General features: G+C 56.3%; 1 protein-coding gene across 2 annotated transcripts in view; it reads left to right on the forward strand.

Annotated features, from left to right (window-relative positions):
* PPP1R37 (protein phosphatase 1 regulatory subunit 37) overlaps positions 1 to 11,126 on the forward strand; it is a 37,235-nt gene extending 26,109 nt beyond the window's left edge. Inside the window, exons 2-13 of one of the 2 annotated variants that reach the window (XM_027978469.3) lie at positions 3,896 to 3,993; positions 5,050 to 5,095; positions 5,377 to 5,477; positions 5,840 to 5,959; positions 6,150 to 6,300; positions 6,393 to 6,548; positions 7,830 to 7,942; positions 8,573 to 8,714; positions 8,816 to 8,982; positions 9,079 to 9,817; positions 10,150 to 10,240; positions 10,329 to 11,126. In XM_027978469.3, coding sequence (XP_027834270.1) covers positions 3,896 to 3,993; positions 5,050 to 5,095; positions 5,377 to 5,477; positions 5,840 to 5,959; positions 6,150 to 6,300; positions 6,393 to 6,548; positions 7,830 to 7,942; positions 8,573 to 8,714; positions 8,816 to 8,982; positions 9,079 to 9,817; positions 10,150 to 10,232 — 1,916 coding nt within the window. In that variant the 3' untranslated portion in view covers positions 10,233 to 10,240; positions 10,329 to 11,126. The remainder of the gene's footprint in view (positions 1 to 3,895; positions 3,994 to 5,049; positions 5,096 to 5,376; positions 5,478 to 5,839; positions 5,960 to 6,149; positions 6,301 to 6,392; positions 6,549 to 7,829; positions 7,943 to 8,572; positions 8,715 to 8,815; positions 8,983 to 9,078; positions 9,818 to 10,149; positions 10,241 to 10,328) is intronic. The other variant, XM_060398118.1, reaches the window with a different exon arrangement.
* Positions 11,127 to 16,732: the final 5,606 nt, after the last annotated feature.

Consider the following 16,732-nt stretch of genomic DNA (forward strand, 5'->3'; position numbering starts at 1 on the left):
CGGGTCCGCCTGCTCATTTGTGGGTGCCTGGCTGCAGCCTGAGGCCCAGGCCCTTTGACTTGCAGCGGCCTTGTGGTTAAGGATGGACAAGTCGAGGGCGGATGACCCAAGGTGGGGCCTTGATGATTTCGTCACAGCATCACAGATGAGCAAGTGTGTGGGGGCTAGTCCTGAGCCGGCCGCCTGGGCCAACCCCCCAGCCTGTAAAGTGCTTGGGTGGTGCCTGGCACGGCAGAAGTGCTGCATAAACACTCTATGTAATTTGTCTGAACCACCTGTACTGCCATTTCCTTACCGTATTTTTTTTTTTTAACATTGGTTCATTAAAAAATTTTGAATATGTTTCTTCTCATTTATTTCCACTGATAATCTATGCAAAATGCTGGTTTTGATTTAATAGTTCCTTTTTCTTATATATGAATGAAATGCCCATACATACTGACGACCTCAAGGTCCTTCCCAATCCACCTGACACTCACACGTGCCCACTGGTGACCGACCAGGCCTGGGGACATGGCTGGCAGTGCTGTTGAGAAAAGCAAGGCGGGGCCGGGGGCCTTCAGGCTGAACCCCGCTTCTGTTCCTCTGTTTCACCCCACTGCTGCCCCCACCTGGAGTGTGTGTCTCAGCATCAGAGGAAAATGACAAGACGCAGCTATCATTCTTTTTGAAAAGTAATTTTGCCAGTTTGGGGCTGAGCTGGGCCTTCGCTGCCACGCGTGGGCTCTTCTCCAGTCGTGGCGAGCAGGTGTGCTCTGGTGGCGGTGCGTGGGCCTCCCGTTGCCCCCCGTGACTTCTCGTGTGGCAGAGCAGGGACTGGAGGTGCACGGGCTTCAGTAGTCGTGGCGCACAGACTTAGTTGCTCCGCGGCGTGTGGAATCTTCCCGGATCAGGGATCGAACCCGCGTCTCCCGTGTCACTCCGCCACTGAGCCTCCAGGGGAGCCCGCAGTCGTCATTCGTGTCTGCAGCTGCCCTGGGCCTTGGGCCCCAGGTCTCCGAGCCTGTCTCTCCTGCCCCTGCTCTCAGCTTCCCCTACTGCGCCCGAGTGGGCAGGTGCTGCCTCCCCCAGCCCTGGCAGTGGCCTTGTGTGAGGCTGTACCGTCATCAAAACCCCACAGGCGCCTTGCTGGAGGAGTGGCTGGATGGTACTTGTGGCTGGTGTGGAGGTGGCAAGGTCAGAGACCCTGGCCCTCAGACTCACCAGGAGGCCTCTCAGGGCAAAGACCAACCCAGTGGGTAGGCTTTCAGGGGACATCAGGAGCCAGAAGTCCTAGGCAGTCAGGGAGGGCTTTCTGGAGGAAGCATTGTTGGAGCTGGACACCTAAAGGACCAACTGCAATTTGAGAGGTTGCTAAGGCTCATGTTTCCTGCCCAGACTGTCTAGGATACTGAGAACTGCTAGTTAACAACCCCATGTGTACCCCGTCCCTACTTCATCCCCATCTGAGGTGACCAAACCAACCCCACCTTGGCCTGGGGGCCGTTACGGAAGGGAGTGGGTCTCAGGGAGCAGTTTTTGCCTTTTGGCCATCGGGTAAAGCCTATGTACGCTTTCTTGGAGTGACTTTTTTTTTTTTTAATCCTGGAGTGGGTTGCCATGCCCTCCTCCAGGGGATCTTCCTGACCAAGGGATCGAACTCCCGACTCTAGAAATCTCCTGCATTTGTAGGCAGGTTCTTTACCACTAGCATCTCTTGGGAAGCCCCATGGAGCAGCGATTCTTAAAGGCGAAAAACAGGATTTATAAAGGGTACAGTTAAAATACAGTGTATTGAATACCTTTAAAATCATTATATAGTATTTATACTCATCCTCATTGACACGTGAAATAACAGGACATAGCAGCAGCTCGGACGGCTCCCAAAGCAGTGATGAGCATTCAGGATCTGCAGTAACTGTTACGTGACGTGAAAACATCTGCCGTTTCTATTGATGACAGAGTGTTAGGGTCTGCTAAAGAGTGTTTCTTTTCTCTCTTTTTTGCCTCTAAGAAGGAAATGCTAAATTACATCACAGTTCAGCTAGTGAAACTACAGAGGCAATTTTTCTCAAGTTCATGGACCCCCTGAGAGGTCAGTGGCCCGCTGCTTGGTGGACTCCCTGAGTACAGACCAGTGCCAGTCCCCCCTCCCCCAGAGCTGGGAGCCCCTGGGCACGTGATGGCATGGCAGCGGGGCCAGCGACACGGGGGAGGCTGCTGGTCACCTACAGCTAGCTTTTCTCAGGCTCCATGCTGCCCACTTCCCCCAAGAAGGAAGCGAGGGGTCTAGGATGGAGCCTGAGCCCTGGGAAGCCCAGGGCCTCTATGGGCGTCTTTCCTCCAGCATCCCTACCTAACACAACAGAGAGAGTTCCGGAGCAGGTATTCTGCTCTGCCTGGCCCCAGGGAGGCAGCTTTCCTTCCCTGGACCTTGGTTTCCTCCGCAAGAAGTCATGGTGCTGTTTGATAGGGTTGGGTGTTGGGCTCCTGGCAGAATGGTGGCTGGAGGGAGCGTCCCCTGGAAATGCCTGCCCGGAAGCTCTGCAGGGGCTCCCGCAGGTCCATCCCCTGCCCGCCCTGCAGCCCCCGTGTCCGCCCCACGCCGCTGGCTCCCTGCACGCAGGCCTGACTCCGTTCCTCCCCGGCTCAGAGCCCTTCCTGCACTCCTGGCTGTTGCTGCTGCTGCTAAGTCGCTTCAGTTGTGTGTCCGACTCTGTGCGACCCCGTAGACGGCCTCCTACCAGGCTCCTCTGTCCCTGGGATTCTCCAGGCAAGAGCACTGGAGTGGGTTGCCATTTCCTCCTCCAGTGCGTGAAAGTGAAGCCACTCAGTCGTGTCCGACTCTTTAGCAACCTCATGGACTGCAGCCTACCAGGCTCCTCTGTCCATGGGATTTTCCAGGCAAGAGTACTGGAGTGGGGTGCCGTTGGTTTCTCTGGCACTCCTGGCTGCCCCCGGGCAAAATCCAGGCTCTGACAGCCAAAAACTGATCTTTTCACCTGGCGAATGGCTAAACAAAATGCATACCTGGGCAGTTACTACGCAGCACTACAAAGGGGCAGAAACTCAAAACTGTTCCGTTCCAGGAAGAAGTAGGCCGCCAGAGGCCACATACGGTTTACCGTCGTTGTATGGAATGTCCAGAAAAGGCAAATCTGTGCAGACAGAAAGGCTAGCCCTACCTTCCACGTGATAGCAGGCCCTGAGATTCCCAAGGACAAGCCTGTGCAGGCTGGGTTTGGGCTGCACCCCTCGTTCATTTGGGGAGCCACTGTCCGCCTCCTTGGGGCGCCAGGGCCAAATCAGGGACTCTGACTGCTGCCGTGTCCCTGGGGCACAGGAGGCCCCGTTTGGTGCTGAGGGAGTTTCTGGAGTGAGGAATCTGAGAGGCCATGTGGCATTGCAGTTGAGGTCTGAGTTCCAGCTCCACCACTCACCAGCTGTGTGACCTTGGGCAAAGTGCTTCACCTCTCTGAGCTCAACTTCCTCATAAGGTTGGAGTGTGGCCTCATTCTCTCATTCAAAGGAAACCACAAATCAGACATCTGCTCTGGGTGGTGGTGGGGAGACCTAGGGAGCCCCAGTCCTGCCCTGCGGGGGCTCCCAATCTAGTAGAGGAAGCAGCTGACAGGTAGAAAAGTGGCATGACATTAGCTGTATGATGTTTATGGGAAGGTGGTCGGGGAGCTGCGGGGAGGTGTGGGAGAGTGGGCTGACTTGGTTTGGGGGCGCCGGGAGACACTCCCCAGCGCAGCAGTCACAGCAAGGGGCCTCAACAGCAGGACTGCACTCGGTGGGTTGTTGGAAGGAGGTTGAGAGGGGAAGGGGCGGGGGGCAGAGGCTAGTGGGTAGGAATGGGTGAATGAGGCCCAGGGGGTGGAGCATCACCTGCCTGGGTCTTCTTTGCCTACAGCCCAGAATGTGACCGTGGACGAGATTATTGGCGCCTACAAGCAGGCTTGCCAGAAGCTGAATTGCAGACAGATCCCTAAGCTCCTCAGGCAGCTCCAGGTATGCCAGGTGACTGGGGGTGGGAGTGGTCCCTGGGGTGAAGCTGCCCTCCCTGTGCCCCCCAGCACCCTCTGGGCCCGTGATGTCTGCCCCAAGCAAGAGAGGGTACACAGAACACTCCCCCTCCCCAGCCTAGCCGGCCAGCCAAGGGCTAATGTAAATATGTCATTGAAAATCCTCTTTTAAGTGGTAAAACCAGTCAGGCTCTTCATGAATATTTAAATAAACAGTACAGAATTATGTAAAGTAGGAAATTACTTGTCAAGAATCATCCGCTCCCCAAAGAAGTTCTCTTCCTCAGGGGAAAAGCCATGTATATGAAATTTAAAAGTCTGAATGACAAAAATAATGTATATTCTTTTAAAAAGTTCAAATACTGCAGATACAGAAAGCACGCCATTTCTCAATTCTTGCCCAAGTCCCATTCCCAGGAGTGCCCCCTGGTGGCAGCTTGGGGTTTTCACCCTCTAGACTCTGCCTTTATAAATGGGGGAGTCACTGTCCAGAGGTGTGTAGACACGTGGGCAGGCTCTGTTTTTTTGTATGACTAAGGTCTTGCTGTGGGGCTTCTCTGGTGGTTCAGCCCATAAGGAATCTGCCTGCACTGTGGGAGACTCAGGTTCGATCCCTGGGTTGGGAAGATCCTTTGGAGAAGGGAATGGCAACCCACTCCAGGGTTCTTTCCTGGAGAATCCCCATGGACAGAGGAGCCTGGCGGGCTGCAGTCTGTGGGGTCACAAAGAGTTGGACACGACTGAGCGACTAACACACACACACACACACACACACACACACACACACACACACACACACACACACACAGGGCCTTGCTGTGCCCCTGGCCTGCTCTCCTCTAGTCGTCACTCGCAGGCCGCCTGTCCACCCTGGTCGTGTTGGTAAAGCACTGCCTTAGTGCCTTCCCTCTGGATGGGTCATTCCAGAATGTTCCAGGATTGCTTGTTTCAGAGCCCTGGCTGCCCCACTGTTAGGGACAGACAACCTGACAGCCTGGTCAAGGGCTTCCTGGCTTGACCACCGTCCGCTCTGCTTTCCCAGGAGTTCACGGACCTCGGGCACCGCATCGACTGCCTGGATTTGAAAGGTGTGTGTGTCTGGAAGGGGCCGGGGGCCCTTGGGTGGTGGGCAAAGCTGGGACCTCCCTGGAGGTGGCCGAGGGCAGGCAGAGCTGGGCCAGAGAGAGGTGTGGGCGTCCCCGGAGGTGAGACAGGTGCCTCGAGCCGTGGGGAGGCGGGAGGGTCTTTCCTCCCTGGCTTGGCCGGGAGCCCATGCTTCCACCCAGCGGCCCGCCCCGCACGTGAGTGCACGTGCGTAGAGATGCGCCCACAGATGCGCATGCGCACACGGCACTCCGTCTCGTCCCAGGTGAGAAGCTTGACTACAAGACCTGCGAGGCCCTGGAAGAGGTCTTCAAGAGGCTGCAGTTCAAGGTCGTGGATCTGGAACAGACGAACCTGGACGAAGATGTGAGCAGCCCGCCACCGCCCATCCCCACGCCCTGAGCTCCTTGCCCCTTAGAGGTCTCGGGGGAGGGCATAGCAGAAAAAAGGAACCCCCTTGGACAGAAGCTGGGCGGGGCCTCTTGAGGAGCAAGATCAGGGAGACAGCCAGAGCGCCCAGAGTGCGGGGTGGGGTTGAACTCTGGATGGGGCCCAGAGAAACGGTCTCACAGACTCACCCCAGGATGGGGCTTCCTAAGCAAGGGGGATGCGTGGGGCCAGGCCTGAGCGGAGGCGTATGGCCTTCGGGAGTCTAGTGCCTCAGCCCCTGCCTCCTGGCTTCCCCGGGCGGCCGCGACCCGAGGCCGAGCCCCGCTGTCTCTGCCCAGGGTGCCTCAGCCCTCTTCGACATGATTGAGTACTATGAGTCGGCCACACACCTCAACATCTCCTTCAACAAGCACATCGGCACCCGGGGCTGGCAGGCCGCCGCCCACATGATGCGCAAGGTGGGCACCTCCGGCCCGCAGCCTCTCTTCATAGGGCCTGGTTCCACAGCCCTCCCTTCACCAGCCAGTGTCCCCGCTGTACAGCCAGGTGGCCCTGCTGTCCATGAGGCTGTTGGGGGGGGGGGGCCCGCCCCCAGGGCGGGGAGGGCGGGGCCAGCCTGACCCCGCCCCTCACGCACCTGCCTCGCAGACAAGCTGCCTGCAGTACCTGGACGCGCGCAACACACCCCTCCTGGACCACTCGGCGCCCTTCGTGGCGCGCGCCCTGCGCATCCGCAGCAGCCTAGCAGTGCTGCACCTGGAGAGCTCCAGCCTGTCGGGGCGGCCCCTCATGCTGCTTGGTGAGGCCCCAGGGCGGTGTGCTGCTGGGCTCGGGTTGTTGGCCAGGTCCCCCAGGCCTGGCCGGTCACAACCCCCTCCCCCTCTCCCCCAGCCACGGCCCTGAAGATGAACATGACTCTGCGGGAGCTGTACCTCGCCGACAACAAGCTCAACGGCCTGCAGGACTCAGCCCAGCTCGGCAACCTGCTCAAGTTCAACTGTTCCCTGCAGATCCTGGACCTCCGCAACAACCACGTGCTGGACTCAGGTGGATATGTGGTCCCTACCTGACCCCTGCTTCAGTTCCCCGGCACCCACTGTGTGGCCAGCCAGTCACTCATGGTGCTGCTGACACGGGTGGCTAGGACAGTCCCAGCCCTCCCCTCATGGTGATGGCGCAGATAGGGCCAGGCTGTGGGAGCCCCAGGGTTTGGCCCCGACTTGGGATGAGGGAGGAGGGAACAGCTCAACTGTTCCTTGAGGGTGAGGTGCAGTATTGACCAGATAGTTGATATTGCGATAAAGGATCAACCAGAAGCTGTTCAAGGTGTGCAGGCAGGGACCTGTGGGTGGTGATGAGGAGGCTGGGCTGGAGCCAGCCATTTGAACAGCCTAGGGAAGAATCCAGGCAGAGAATACCAAGCGCTGAGATCTGAGGTGGGAAGGAGCTTATGCATGCATGCTCGGTCACTTCAGTCATGTCCTACTCTTTATGACCCCATGGACTATAGCTAGCCAGGCTCCTCTGTCCATGGAATTTTCCAGGCAAGAATACTAGAATGGGTTGCCATGCCCTTCTCCAGAGGATCTTCCTGACCCAGGGATCGAACCCCCATCTTCTGCATTGCAGGCAGATTGTTTTACTGCTTAAACAATCAGGAAAACCTGGGAAAGAGCTTAGATGTTAGATATCTGGGGGGAAGAGCCCCAGTGAGCCCGAAGGTGAGTGAGCAGTGAAGAGGGACTAGTCACAGGGCCTTGTCAGTGGGAGGAATTTGATTTCATCCTGGCTCACTGTCGAGCAGAGTCGCAGGGGAGGGAGGTGCAGGATGGGGCAACAAGTCCAGCGCCTTCCTCCAGGGCATCTGGCCCTGGACACCATGATTACTGAGCACCTACCACATTCAGGGACTATTGGCTCCTGGTTCACAGCGATGAGTGAGGCAGAGGTCTCTGTCTCGGGAGAGACAAAGCCAAGATACATGAGTAATGTCTGTTAGATGGTGAGACATGCCGTGAAGAGAAGCAAGCCACGATGGTGGACAGAGCTGTCTGCTGAGGGTAGGCTGGCCAGGAGTGTCCTGTGAGCAGGCGAGATTTGAGTGAAGATCTGAGACAGGTGGAGGAGTCCTTCATCTACTTAGCCAGAGGACGAATGATCCCTGGGGTTGGGAAGCTGTGTGTGCCAGGTCCCAGGTAGTGGGGCCAGAGCCTGTGGGGCTAGACAGGCCGGGGCGGGGCTTTCTGAGCACTCTGAGCTGGCTCTTGGCCAGCATCCCCCTGGGAGACTCCCCGACCACCGGCAAGACTTGCCCACGGGCCTCCCCAGGTCTGGCCTACATCTGCGAGGGCCTTAAGGAGCAGAGGAAGGGGCTGACGACCCTGGTGCTGTGGAACAACCAGCTCACGCACACGGGCATGGCTTTCCTGGGCATGACACTGGTGAGTCGGCTGGAGAGGGAGGGGGCAGCGTGGCCCCTCCAGCACCTCCCCCGTCCCCCTTCTTCCTCCTCTTCCGCGGTCTCGGCTCATCCTGCCAGTTGGGGAACCTGGCCTCTCCCGCCAGCCCTGTTTGGTCTCTGCTCCGGCTCCTGCTCCCTCTTTCTCTGAGGAGGGCAGCCCTTCCTTCATTGCTTCTCCACACCCAGCACCACAGCCTAGTACAAGACAGTGCCTTGTGCCAGGGGAAACCGTTTTGTCTAGAAAGTTAGCATTCCTGGAAGTCTTCAGTAAGTCTTGAATCTCTTCATCACATGGTATTCAAAGCAAGCCCACAGGGTACAAGGCCTCAGACCCAAGTTAAGAATTACCCACAGCCAGGCCTGTGCCCAGAGCCCTCAGGAGGCTGGCGAGGTCAGAGGGTGGGCCTGGGGCTATGGGGTGGCTGGACGCCCGGAGGGCTGAGTAGTGGATGGGGCAGCTGGCACTTGGGAGATTTCTGTGTACATGAGGGATTCGGCCCAAAGCAGGAAGGTGCTAGTGCTCGGACTGGGGGCACTGCCAAGGAGAGCCTGCCTCTTTCCTGACTGGCTTCCTGGGCCTTTCCTGGCTCTTGTGCGCTAATCCCTCCAGCCGCACACACACAGCCTGGAGACACTGAACCTGGGCCACAACCCCATCGGGAATGAGGGCGTTCGGAACCTTAAGAACGGCCTCATCGGCAACCGCAGCGTGCTGCGCCTCGGCCTGGCCTCCACCAAGCTCACGTGCGAGGGTAGGGCGCAGGGAATGGTGGGGCAGGGGATGGTGGGGCCGGGGCGGGGGGCGGCCAGCCGAGCGTGGGCCCGTGGCCAGCCCCTGCGGTCCCCCTCCCAGGCGCGGTGGCAGTGGCGGAGTTCATCGCCGAGAGCCCCCGCCTCCTGAGACTGGACCTTCGGGAGAACGAGATCAAGACAGGCGGGCTCATGGCACTGTCGTTGGCCCTCAAGGTGAACCACTCCCTGCTGCGTCTGGACCTCGACCGTGAGCCCAAGAAGGAGGCGGTGAGCGGGCTCTTCCCTGCCGGCAGGGGGTGGGCCGGGGACCTGCTGTGGGCAGGCCACCCAGAGCCCGAGCCCGGCCCGCTCTTCTGCCTGCAGGTGAAGAGCTTCATCGAGACACAGAAGGCGCTGCTCGCTGAGATCCAGAACGGCTGCAAGCGCAACTTCGTGCTGGTGCGGGAGCGGGAGGAAAAGGAGCAGCGGCTGCAGCTGTCGGCCTCCATGCCCGAGATCACCGTCACCGAGCCCCAGCCCGACGACGAGCCCCGGGAGGAGCCTGCCGCCGAGGCGCAGGAGAACGGGGCGCCGGGCCCCAACCCCGGGCCGGACTCAGACTCAGACTCAGACTCTGAGGGGGAGGACGGGGACGAGGCGGATGGGGAGAGGGCCGAGGCCCCCTGCCCCGCCCTGGTGCCCCCCACGGACTCCCTGGGCCCTGGGGACAGGAGCCCCCCAGGCTGCCCCTCCTCCCCCGCCGAGCAGCGCATCTCCGTGTCCAGCCCGGGCTGGGGCCACAAAGTGTTTGTGGTGACCCGGGTGGAGAGTCCACCCGAGAGGGCAGAGCCTCCTGTGCCCCCCGCCCCTCCTGCCACCCCCGCCCCTCCTGGTCCTGCGTCCCCACCCGCCTCAGCCTCCCCCCCACCCTCACCTTTCCTGACGCCCACTGAGGCTGCCAGCACTCCGGACCTTGGGCCACCTGAGTCCCAGCCACCGCTGGAGCCGCCCCAGGTGGGGCCACCATTGCCCAACGGCCTGAAGCCTGAGTTCGCCCTGGCACTGTCCCCAGAGCCGCCCCCAGGGCCTGAGGCCAAGGTGGGAAGCTGTGGCCTGGAACACGGTGAGAGGCGCCCTGGGGCTGGGTGGCGGGGCCCCTGGGTGCTGTGTGTGACCCTGGGCAAGCATACACCCGTGGGATGCCTCAGTTACCCCTTGAAGAAAGTGGACCTTGACAGGGACGAGTGGGACTGGGTTCTCGGTCCCCGCCATACTCTCTGGGGTCCCTGGGAGCCCCGTGGGGGTGGGGCATGTCAGGTCTGCTGACTGGAGTCTGAGGGTCTCAGTGGCCCCCGGACCTGTGCTCCCTTAGGAGTCTGGCTCAGGCAGGGCTCCTGCCCCCAGCCCTCCCACCTGACTGGAGGCCGCCCACCCTTCTCCCCCGACCCCCCACAGAACTGAGCTGCTCCAAGAACGAGAAGGAGCTCGAAGAGCTGCTCCTGGAAGCCAGTCAGGAATCTGGGCAGGAGACACTGTGACGCTTTAGGTGCGGTGCGGTGTGGTGCGGGCCGGGCCGGGGGGCCGGTGGCAGAGCCCCGGCTCTGACAGGCTCTCCACCTTCTCTCCTCCCGAAGCTCCCTGTTACCCGTCGGTCTTCGAAGAGCTGAGGCCAGAGCCATGAGAATCTGCTCACCCTCACCCCCAGCTTTCTGAGGCCCGGGACACCAGAGGGTGGGGGCTTTCCTGGGACCCTCGCCCACCCGCCCACACAGCAACACTACATGGGGTGCAGGAGCTTCAGGGGTGGCCCTCCCCACCCTGACTGAAGCACTTCTATTTATGTGTCGACACTCGAAGACTCTGGGCTGGGGGTGGAAGGGAGGAGGAAGTGGACGCGGTCTCCAAAGCCATGGGGCTCACGAGGCCCCAGCGCCTCTTCCCAGGGGCCCATTTGGCCAGGCTTGCCCCATCGAGGGCAGGAGTCCTAGGTGGTGGCGGGATGGCCCCCCGGGGCCCCGGGTGCGGGACCAGGCCGGAGGCATGGCTTGGGAGGGGCGGTGAGCGGTGGTGGTGGTGGTGGTGGTGGTGGTGGTGGTGGTTGGACTTGGAGCAGCCCCAGGCAGGGTGAGGGCCTGGGCTGGGGTGGGTGGGGGGAGACAGGAGCCGAGGATCAGAGCTTTCTTTATCTTAAGTGCAATAAATCTTTCAGGGAGCTGGGGTGGGGAGCAGCCAGGGCTTGGAGACCCTGCTGTCCCAGCCACGTGAGGCTGCGCCCTGAGAGGCACTACAACCCGGGGTGGGGGTGCGCGGGGGTGGAAGGGGGGTGGGCAGAGGGCGGGGGAGGGGCTGCTCCTGTCGGTACAACTCTGTTCACACCTTTTCTAATAAACCAGAGCTGGGTTCCCCGTTTGCCTGCTCTCTGCTTGCGCTGATCCTGGGTCTCCACTGTGGGGGCTCTGGGCAGAGGGAGGGGAGGGCAGGGGCGTGACAGGTTCCGGCTGCGGAGCATCCATGGGGATGTGTGGAGGCCATCCTGGAGGAGAGCCCCGAGGTGGGGCAGGCAGGAACGGGGTCTCCCACCACAGCCTCCGCGCCGGTGCCCCTTCCTCAGGAGCCCAGGCTCCTCCGTGACAGCCGGTTCATCCCTGCTTCCACTCCCCTCTCTCCCGAGGAAACACCTTCCGAATGCCTCCCAGCTTCAGGTCCAGCTCGGGTTCAGAAGTCATTGCTCTGCCCAGTCAGACTCTGTGACTCCCACAGACTATAGCCACCCAGGCTCCTCCGTCCATGGGACTTCCCAGGCAGGAATACCCGAATGGGTTGCCATTCCCTTCTCCAGGGACTCTTCCCGACCCAGAGATTGAATCCGGGTCTCTGGCATTGCAGGCAGGTTCTTTACTGCCTGAGCCACCAAGGAAGTGGGCCAAGGAGAACGGACAGCCCAGCCCCGTCAGCCCCAGACATCCTGGGAGGAGGACGCCTGTCCTCGGAGCCCGGCGGTCGCCTGGTCACTGCCCACAGGCACCGAGGTGCGGCTGGAGGGCTGTCGGGCACGCACTTCTGGGAAATCTGAGTCTCACCTTTCAGAAAAGGTGAGAACCACTTCAGGGGAAGGCCTTCACACCTGCTCCTTTGCTGTGTGGGAGGCCGGTTCAGGTCAGGAAGAGGTGCGGTGAGAAAACGAGAGTCACAGCATTGAGGACCAGGAACCCCTTACGTTCGTATGCAAACTGGGGGGTCTTCTGCCCCAGTTGCCTGAGCGACTGGGATGAACACCTTGAGTCACCAACCACTGCGGTGTCCTAACTGTCCTTAGGGCAGCCGCAGCTGGGACTCCCTCTCATTTGGGCAAAGGGCTGGGGGAAGCCATGTACACTGGTCACCAGCCGGTGGCACCCGCCCCACTGGCAGCCAGGGAGACACCCACACAGTGTCCAGGTTCCGGGCTGTGGGCAGCGTCATCCTCTGACTGGTACAGCTGTGACCAGGTGGGGGACGAGCCCCTCCAGGCTGCCCTACCTCCAGCCCCCGCTTCCTGGGGAGACCCAGGAATGCGGAGTTTCTTTCAAAGTACTGAGAAACCACAGTCCTTTGCCAAGTTGAGGTATTGTCAGTACAGCCCCCTAAAAATCACAGTAGGTTTTTGGTAAAATTTAGCCATTGCCCAGGAGTCAACGCCGGTGGGGGCTTTTGGTCCTTACATCAGTGTTGGGTGCTCATCCATCCCCTTTACTGTCTGCCTCCACCTCCAGGCCAGGTGATTAACAGACTGGGCTGAGGGGGGCACGTGGGGAAGGAGCCTATGCCTCGTGGGGTGCCTGGGAATGTCTGGAGTCCTCTTCCCAGCCTTGTCCCTGCCCTTCACTTCAGCTTGTAGTTAGGAATTCAGGGTTGAATTGTGACCCTCCCCCAGACCTCAGATGGGACTTTAGAAATGGGGTCTTTATCAAGGTATTCAAGTTAAAATGAGGTTGTAGGATGGGCCCTGATGCAATATGAAAAGGGAGAATTTGGAGACAGGGACAGACGTACTCACAGGGAAGATGTAAGGACACCAAAGGCTTTGTGAGGATGGAGGGCTTGTGACGCAACCACAAGCCAAGGATGCCAGAAGCTCGAAGAGGCGAGGAAGGGCTCCCTCTCCAGGTTTCTGAGGGGCACGGCCCTGACAGCTCCTTGATTTTGGACTTCTGACTTCCAGAACTGTAAGGAAATAAACCTCTGCTGTTCTAAGCTACTCAGTTCAGTTCAGTTCAGTCGCTCAGTCGTGTCCGACTCTTTGCGACCCCATGAATTGCAGCACTCCAGGCCTCCCTGTCCATCACCAACTCCCAGAGTTCACTCAGACTCACGTCTGTCGAGTCTGTGATGCCATCCAGCCATCCCATCTTCTGTCGTCTCCTCCTCCTGCCCCCAATCCCTCCCAGCATCAGAGTCTTTTCCAATGAGTCAACTCTTCGCATGAGGTGGCCAAAGTATTGGAGCTTCAGCTTCAGCATCATTCCTTCCAAAAGAAATCCCAGGGCTGATCTCCTTTAGAATGGACTGGGTGGATCTCCTTGCAGTCCAAGGGACTCTCAAGAGTCTTCTCCAACACCACAGTTCAAATGCATCAATTCTTCGGCGCTCAGCCTTCTTCACAGTCCAACTCTCACATCCATACATGACCATAGGAAAACCATAGCCTTGACTAGACGGACCTTAGTTGGCAAAGTAATGTCTCTGCTTTTGAATATACTATCTAGGTTGGTCATAACTTTTCTTCCAAGGAGTAAGCGTCTTTTGATTTCATGGCTGCAGTCACCATCTGCAGTGATTTTGGAGCCCCCCAAAATAAAGTCTGACATTGTTTCCACTGTTTCCCCATCTATTTCCCATGAAGGGATGGGACCAGATGCCATGATCTTCGTTTTCTGAATGTTGAGCTTTAAGCCAACTTTTTTGCTCTCCTTTTTTACTTTCATCAAGAGGCTTTTTAGCTCCTCTTTACTTTCTGCCATAAGGGTGGTGTCATCTGCATATCTGAGGTTATTGATATTTCTCCTGGCAATCTTGATTCCAGCTTGTGTTTCTTCCAGTCCAGCGTTTCTCATGATGTACTCTGCATATAAGTTAAATAAGCAGGGAGACAATATACAGCCTTGACGTACTCCTTTTCCTATTTGGAACCAGTCTGTTGTTCCATGTCCAGTTCTAACTGTTGCTTCCTGGCCTGCATACAGATTTCTCAAGAGGCAGGTCAGGTGGTCTGGTATTCCCATCTCTTTCAGAATTTTCCACAGTTTATTGTGATCCACACAGTCAAAGGCTTTGGCATAGTCAATAAAGCAGAAATAGATGTTTTTCTGGAACTCTCTTGCTTTTTCCATGATCCAGCGGATGTTGGCAATTTGATCTCTGGTTCCTCTGCCTTTTCTAAAACCAGCTTGAACATCAGGAAGTTCACAGTTCATGTATTGCTGAAGCCTGGCTTGGAGAACTTTGAGCATTACTTTACTAGCATGTGAGATGAGTGCAATTGTGTGGTAGTTAGAGCATTCTTTGGCATTGCCTTTCTTTGGGATTGTAATGAAAACTGACCTTTTCCAGTCCTGTGGCCACTGCTGAGTTTTCCAAATTTGCTGGCATATTGAGTGCAGCACTTTCACAGCATCATCTTTCAGGATTTGAAATAGCTCAACTGGAATCCCATCACCTCCACTAGCTTTGTTCGTAGTGATGCTCCCCAAGGCCCACTTGATTTCACATTCCAAGATGTCTGGCTCTAGATTAGTGATCACACCATCATGATTATCTGGGTCATGAAGATCTTTTTGTACAGTTCTTCTGTGTATTCTTGCCACCTCTTCTTAATAACTTCTGCTTCTGTTAGGTCCAGACCATTTCTGTCCTTTATTGAGCCCATCTTTGCATGAAATGTTCCCTTGGTATCTCTAATTTTCTTGAAGAGATCTCTAGTCTTTCCCATTCTGTTGTTTTCCTCTATTTCTTTGCATTGATCATTGAAGAAGGCTTTCTTATCTCTTCTTGCTATTCTTCAGAACTCTGCATTCAGATGCTTATATCTTTCCTTTTCTCCTTTGCTTTTCACCTCTTTTCTTTTCACAGCTATTTGTAAGGCCTCCCCAGACAGCCATTTTGCTTTTTTGCACTTCTTTTCCATGGGGATGGTCTTGATCCCTGTCTCCTGTACAATGTCACGAACCTCATTCCATAGTTCATCAGGCACTCTATCAGATCTAGGCCCTTAAATCTATTTCTCACTTCCACTGTATAATCATAAGGGATTTGATTTAGGTCATACCTGGATGGTCTAGCAGTTTTCCTTTCTTTCTTCAATTTGAGTCTGAATTTGGTAATAAGGAGTTCATGATCTGAGCCACAGTCAGCTCCTGGTCTTGTTTTTGTTGACTGTATAGAGCTTCTCCATCTTTGGCTGCAAAGAATATAATGAATCTGATTTCGGTGTTGACCATCTGGTGATGTCCGTGTGTAGAGTCTTCTCTTGTGTTGTTGGAAGAGGGTGTTTGCTATGACCAGTGCATTTTCTTGGCAAAACTCTATTAGTCTTTGCCCTGCTTCATTCCGCATTCCAAGGCCAAATTTTCCTGTTACTCCAGGTGTTTCTTGACTTCCTACTTTTGCATTCCAGTCCCATATAATGAAAAGGACATCTTTTTTGGGTGTTAGTTCTAAAAGGTCTTGTAGAACTTCAAGGTCTTCATAAAAGGTCTTCATAAAACCGTTCAACTTCAGTTTTTTCAGCATTACTGGTTGGGGCATAGACTTGGATAACTGATATTGAATGGTTTGCCTTGGAGACGAATGGAGATGATTCTGTCATTTTTGAGATTGCATCCAAGTACTGCATTTCGGACTCTTTTGTTGACCATGATGGCTACTCCATTTCTTCTGAGGGATTCCTGCCCGCAGTAGTAGATGTAATGGTCATCTGAGTTAAATTCACCCATTCCAGTCCATTTTAGTTCGCTGATTCCTAGAATGTCGACGTTCACCCTTGCCATCTCTTGTTTGACCACTTCCAATTTGCCTTGATTCATGGACCTGACATTCCAGGTTCCTATGCAATATTGCTCTTTACAGCATCGGATCTTGCTTCTATCACCAGTCACATCCACAACTGGGTATTGTTTTTGCTTTGGCTCCATCCCTTCATTCTTTCTGGAGTTATTTCTCCACTGATCTCCAGTAGCATACTGGGCACCTAAAGACTTGGGGAGTTCCTTTTTTGGTATCCTATCATTTTGCCTTTTCATACTGTTCATGGGAGTATTTAGTTATAGCAGCCCCAGGAGACTAGTAGACCAGTTCTGCACTGCTCCTGATTTTCTGACTTTTAGGAGTCTTGGATCTTGGAGGTAGATCCCTTTGGCCAAGGTTGTTTTTTTTTTTTTTTTTTTTTTAAAGGCTTAAGGGGTCTTAGTTCCTTGATCAGAGATCAAACCTTGGCCCTCAGCAGTGAGCCTTAGAGCCCTAACCACTGGACCACCAGGGAAGCCCCTGACCAAGTATTTCTTTCCTTTGCCTTCAGCCATCCAAGCATCACCCAAGCTTGTTGTGAACACGAATCCTTCACAACAGCTTGACGTTGTACCAAATCTTAAAAGACCTCAATGCCCTAACGTGGGAGATATTTATTTTCATGCACGTGGGCATTCCGGGTGGCAGACAGCTATTCTCCATGAAGTGACTCTCAGAAGCCAGGACCCTGCCCTCTGGTGGCTCTGCCATCCATGGGTCCTCAGGAGACCCCGCGTCCAGCAGGCAGGCCGAGGAGGCGAGCGGAGAAAAGGCAAGCCTGCCTCTTTTAAGTCGTTGCCATGATGGGAAAAAGACGCACACTTCCATCCACTCCCTTGTGGGCGCCAGTTCCCAGCAAGAGCCCCGCACTAAAGAGGATCTGTGAACGCCGGGGGACAGGGAGCCATCTTAGCCACACCCAGCCCCTCTGATATCCTCTTTTGGTGTTTTTTTTAATGTTCTTTTTAGTCTCTGAAAGCTCTAGTTTTGCCAGGCA

This window comes from Ovis aries, chromosome 14, assembly GCF_016772045.2.
Source record: "Ovis aries strain OAR_USU_Benz2616 breed Rambouillet chromosome 14, ARS-UI_Ramb_v3.0, whole genome shotgun sequence".
Classification (NCBI taxonomy): domain Eukaryota; kingdom Metazoa; phylum Chordata; class Mammalia; order Artiodactyla; family Bovidae; genus Ovis; species Ovis aries.